The 6,000-nt window shown below is 39.2% G+C and overlaps 1 protein-coding gene across 2 annotated transcripts in view; it reads left to right on the top strand.

Moving 5' to 3' along the window:
• Nucleotides 1-255: 255 nt before the first annotated feature.
• The window catches only part of sdk2b (sidekick cell adhesion molecule 2b), an 85,557-nt gene continuing 79,812 nt past the window's right edge, over nucleotides 256-6,000 (top strand). For both annotated transcript variants that reach the window (XM_072373635.1, XM_072373636.1), the window contains exon 1: nucleotides 256-407. In XM_072373635.1, coding sequence (XP_072229736.1) covers nucleotides 328-407 — 80 coding nt within the window. In that variant the 5' untranslated portion in view covers nucleotides 256-327. The remainder of the gene's footprint in view (nucleotides 408-6,000) is intronic.

Genomic DNA, 6,000 nt, shown 5'->3' with positions numbered 1-6,000 from the left:
TCAAGTTCACAGGAAGTAAAAGTGCTTCCTTCACTTTTATCTCCGAAACTCCCATATTTCTTCTGACAATCTGTTGTCTGTGTCTTCATCTGAAAATGTGTGCCTCGTGAATGATGGATGTGGGATTTAAGAGTCGATATTGCTTATTCAGATGCTGTTGAAGTATATTCCTGCGGCCTTGCTCAGACATACGATGTCTTTTCAAAATTCAGTAAAATATTAAATTCCAAACTTTTATTCTTTGCAGATGATGTGCCTCCCTACTTCAAGACAGAACCAGTGCGTAGCCAGCTCCATCTTGAACGGAACAGGCTGGTGCTGACCTGTATGGCGGAAGGAAGCTGGCCACTGGAGTTCAAATGGATCCACAACAGCACAGAATTAACTCGCTTTTCCCTGGAGTACAGGTGAGAACAACCTCAGTTAGGAATGATTGGTGTTATCTCTCTTCATGCTATGAGTCAAATCACCTCGCCTACCTTTTCTTTTACTACTGTTAGATCATCTATTTAAACTGATCATGTTAAAGATAATTGTAATTCTTTATTGAGGATAGGATGGCTGTAGTGCCGGGGTTGGCACTGTTGTGCCCTTCCACATGTTGAAGTGGCCTTGGGGAAGACACTGAGTCTCAAGTCATTTCTGTTGGCCTTTCATGTCAGCGCTGTTGTAATTTGTGCAGAAGTGCCTGTGTTAGAATGAAAAACACATTTTTAGGCATTTTGCTGAACCCAAGGTTAAAAAGTGCTTTGTCATTCAGCTCAGTTGCATACAGAAGCATGTTTGTCTCAACTCTTCTATTATGTTTGTTTATTGTAGCTTCCAAAATAAAAAGGAACTCACTTCTGAGACTTCTAAAAAACTTCTATTTAGATCATGCTGATTAACTGCATTTTTAGATCTGTTGTTCTGATTATGTTTATAGATAAAAACCTATCTATAATTAAAGTAAAATCAAAATTATATTGTATCTCCAAACAGAGAATCCTCTTTTCACCTGTAACACTCATTCATTCATTGCACTTTGTCTGACTTTTGTCTATACAGGCCATGTATAGTACATTTTAAAAAACCGAGCCAGTTCTAGTTTCATAGCACAGTAGCCAAATGAGTAATAGCCTGCTATTTTGCTTGCTCTCTTTTATTGCCTCTGCCTCTCTCCTTCCCCTCTTGGCTCTGTGACCTCCATCACTGTCTCTGGAGAGGGTGCAAACAAGCAAAAGCTGTGAATGAGGGTTAGGGCAGGAGATAAACCCTCTTTAATGGTAACTGGAAGATCCTAATCATGTGGCAAACATTGCTCTTATCTCGGAGAGCAGTGTGTCTGCAGTGAGAGTTTCCACAGTGGTGTAAATGAAGCACTGGAGGATTGAAAGAAAGCTTGCTGACACGCAGCTGATCCTAGCTGAACTGTTGTGCTTCTATGTGTGAAAGAGAGTGAATGTGAAAACAGCAGAAGCTGTACGTACAAGCAACATCAGCCTTGTTGATGGAGGACCTTTCTCTGGAGACATATAAGACCAGAGAGGAAGCAGCAGCAGGATAGGAAGGGCAAAAGTGACACACAGTTACTGGGACAATTGATTAGAATTCACTGTATTTGAGAATAATACTCTTCACTGGAGCCTTAGGGCCCTTTTGACTGTGTCATTGGGTGAATGATTGAGTGATAGAATAGCTGATTAAGCTGGCACTCAGGAAGGAACAAAGCTTTGCGAGGTTCTCTATGTTTACTCTACATAAAATCGTGCTAAACCTTTGTTAATATTTGCCCACACAAAGAGATGTTCGGGCTGTAACTTTTTCTGAGAACTAAGTTTGAATGAACACGCATAAACATACGCTGCTCTTAACTTGTCTACAGTTTGTGGCTACAACGACAGTCGCTTCACTGAAGATGTTAAATTCATCCTGAGTGCTGCTGATACTTTCTGCAACATGGACAGTGGTTCAGCTTAGTCTTACAAAACTGTCGCGCTCCCAGGAGTCTGAAATGCAGTGAGCTGTGACTGTCACATAAGCATGTGCAGATAGCAGTGTTCATCCATCTGTGGTTAGAGCAAGTGTCTCATCCTTCTGTATTGTCGTAAGGTTTTCCCGTGGGGTCTTATTGAGCCGTACTATATGAGATGAGTAGCATGACTTGGAGTTTTACATCATGGCTCCTGTTCCATCATACGTTCTTGAAAGCCTTCTGCCAAAACAGTACCAATGGGCCACATAGCTTTGCATAAAAATCTAGCTATCTAATTGGCATTGGCATCTTCACAAGCCTCTTGCAAAGGATATGCTGTAGCTGACTGTGTTGAATAGCAGGCAGTCACACAGTGTTGAACACCTCTGCTGCCTCAGCTGGGAGGCAAGTTTGCTGAAGAGCCTGCATAGAATAATATGGCTATATTGATAACAGCCTTATCGTTGTTAGTCATTATGCAAGTAGAAATCAGTGTTGTGACTGTTTTCTTAGGGTAGCTTAGCTGCACTTTTTACAGCAAACATAACATTAGCTTATAGTTCTTTTGGATCATTTGCATTAGGTCAACCTCATACTACAGCACCTTCTGCTGGTTCACAACAGAAACTACTTCAAATGGTCTGATGGATCCATCGAGACAACCCCTGGTCTGAAGCATTTATACACTGTAGTTTTTTTATAACTTATCTTAATTTTCCCCATGTTCAAATGAAAGTTCTAATTTCAAATCACATTCAATCAAACATTCTTTCCCAGCCTAAACATCCCACTGGACATGAAATATATCACAAAATTAATAATCATTAAGATTTTACAGACTAATTTTCCATTTTATTGTGTGATTCTATCCATTTATCTCCTCATGTATTTAAGCAACTTCATACATACAAAATGGCATTATGTGTTTGTGTTGTTCACATGTGCTCTCCTCCTCATCCCTTAAGCTGGCCTTTCTTTGCGCCAGGAGAGTATTTGAGCGGAGCAGACCACCATATTAATGAGGTTATGGAAGAGGTCCCCAGTGCTGAGCGCTGCTTTAAATATTGACACCATGCGACTTGACCCTGTGTCCTCTGGCAAGCGATCAATACTGCAAAGTCTGCGTGGGCATTATTATTCAACATATAGGTGTGTGAGAGAGAGAGAGAGCTGGAAGACATGAGCGCGTGGAACGGTTTTAGCGGTCTGCTGTTGGGAGTGTTGCTCTTGGGAGGGTCCAGGCTCTGCATTGACTGCTGTCAGATAATGCAACACATATAGAGGATTTTCACACAAGTATTCACTATATTTGGCCTGCGTCTTGCTTTCTTTGTTTCCAAAATCTTTTTTCAATTAGTCACTGAATTACAATCTATCTTTTTTCAAGATTCAAGATTGGACTCAATACATTGAACTTTTTTAGAGCAAATCAGTTGGAGAAGTGTTTGGCACTAAATCCTTTAGTGAATAAACCTGTCTGTAAACACACAGCATTGTACTGCAGCTTCATATCACGTGACCAAAACCTCAGGGGTGATTACCTGGCACTCCACCAGTCTTTATGCTGCCAGTTAACCTACAACTTAATTAGCAGAGTTAATTATTAATCAAACCTCATGAGATGTTTTTGTTGGTGAATTGATTCTTGGCTGGATTGCAAGAGCGCAGCCTTTTTTTTTTTTTTTTGTTTTCAGTTTGTAATGGACAACCAGGAGAAAAAAAAGGTTTTAAACAGCTTTACAGTGGCAGCTTACAGTTTCTCACAAAAGAGAGTGAAATAGCACGATGGAGGAGGCACAACTGCCACAGCAGCATCAGATCCTCTTGATAGACTTTTGATCTCTATGTCTGTCTTTACTTTCGCTTGTTGTCAATTTTTGAGGAGTGAAAATGAGTTTATCCCACAGTACAATCACAACATAAAGAGGGTTTTTTTTCTTACTTTTCATAATCATAAAAAAAAAGAAAAACAGAAAATGAGATTTACATTTTGACAGCGAGGGTAATGGAGTGCCACTTTGGTCTCGCTGATAATGACTTGTCTCTGTAATTTGTGGAAATATGTTCGAAAACACTCAATTGAACATCGGTACTGTTTGCAAATCTAGTATTAGTCAGGTGCACCATGTAGTTTTTTAGATTAGCATGGTATTTCTTTAAAAAACCCACCCCGTCTTCAATCCTTTCATCGTACTTTTGATTCCTCTTTTATCCTTTGTCTTTGTTCATCCTTTCTGCCTCTGTTTAATCCACTCATATGAGCTACCATCAAAAAAATCCTAAACACGTTTAATTTCATGGCTGCTCTCAACAAATTAGCACAAGTTCAATACAACATTATTTAATCTCTGGGGGGGAGATGACAAGCTCAGCTTGCTAACTGAAAGCAGATGAAGGGAAAGCCAGGGGGAAAATAACAGTAGATATCAGCATGTGTTTGCCTAATAATATTTGCCTTTGGACTTCACCTGATGTAGTGACACACATGAGCCTCAAACTGTTTAATGGTTTCAACTTTCAACTTAGTTTTTGGTTTTCAATGTGTTCTCATTCTGGTTAAATTTTTTAAGCTGAAAAATGTAATTTTAAACATGCTCTGCTTTTTGTCGTTAATTAAGCAGTATCTGGTATAAACAATCTGAAAATCTTTAAAGAGTACATTCCTACAGAGGCAGTCATATCGAAGACTGCTGAAGTCGCTTCCTTTCGTCTGCTTCCTTTCGTCTGCTTCCTTTCGTCTGCTTCCTTTCGTCTGCTTCCTTTCGTCTGCTTCCTTTTATAATCTTCATAAATACCATAAACGGGTGCATCAAGTGGTGGGAGTTAAAGTGCATGTGTTCAAAATGAAATGGAATGAGAAATAACCCCAGCAGTGAATAGAATATAAAATTTTTCATGTACTCACTTTCATTCTGAATTTCAGTCTTACATTCTCCCTTTATGCTCTTCTCTTTAACCCATCCCTCAAATCCTATTCACTAACACACACAAAATTCTTTCAGATTGTTTTTGTTGAGCTTTATGGTTTTCTACTCCAACATAGATTGTCATTAATAAATGTGATAAAACAAAAGTAAAATAGAAATAATACAAAATAGCACTTCAGTGTATAAAATGGCCTTACATACTACCCACTTATTTGAACTAATTCAGCATACGTTTTGCTTAATAAAAGGTTCTTAGGCTTGGATTTATAAAACATTCTCATAGCAAATGACACTTGGCCAGAAGGAAAGTGTCACTTGATATCCCATATTGTTACACCTTCATTTAAATCACCCCGAGTAGAAGCCCAAAAACTACCCAGTCAGGTGTAGGCAGCAAAACATTAATGCGTCCGTTAGTAATGTTAAGCAAATATTAGAATTCACTTTTTTATTTTTTTTATTTTATGAAAGCCTTTCTCTTGGTAATGGACTTTGGGCCACACAAAAAGCTGTTGTTATCTCCATTGAGATCAGTGTTATTCCTGCTAAAGAGAAAGAGTAACATTAACTTCCTGTTATTGTATTTACAGTCCTCACATCATTGGGCAGACAGGCCTCAGACAGAGCCTCTCTCTGCATGACCTTAATGGATTCCTGGCCATAACTAAAAGTGTCCATTTTCTGTCTCCCTGGCTTTCTCTTCCACAGCCCCCAGATACAATGGATTTTGTACCTTCCTCCCTCACCCTTGCACTCAATCACTCCTTGTTTTCTATGGCTTAGAGTAGTGAGTCCGAAAGCACAATGGGAGCAAGAAAGAAGTAGTGTGTTTTATAATCCCAATTCCAAAACGTTGGAATACTGTTCAAAATTGCGAATACAGATAGAATGCAATGATTTGCACTGATACAAAAACATTGGAAGATAGTCACATTTACCACTCTGTAGCACCCCCTCCTTTTTAACAACATACTGCAAATGTCTGGGAGCTGAAAAGACCTTTGGGGGAGGAATGTTGTCCCATTCTTCTCTGATATAGGATTCTTAGCTGCTCTACAGTTCTGGGTCTTCTTTGTTGTATTCTGCATTGCATGATGCACCAGATGTTTTCAACTGGTG

This window comes from Leuresthes tenuis, unplaced genomic scaffold, assembly GCF_036924035.1.
Source record: "Leuresthes tenuis unplaced genomic scaffold, fLeuTen1.0.hap1 SCAF_20, whole genome shotgun sequence".
Lineage (NCBI taxonomy): Eukaryota > Metazoa > Chordata > Actinopteri > Atheriniformes > Atherinopsidae > Leuresthes > Leuresthes tenuis.
Note: the sequence above shows the minus strand (reverse complement) of the source record. Positions and strands in the feature narration are given on the sequence as shown.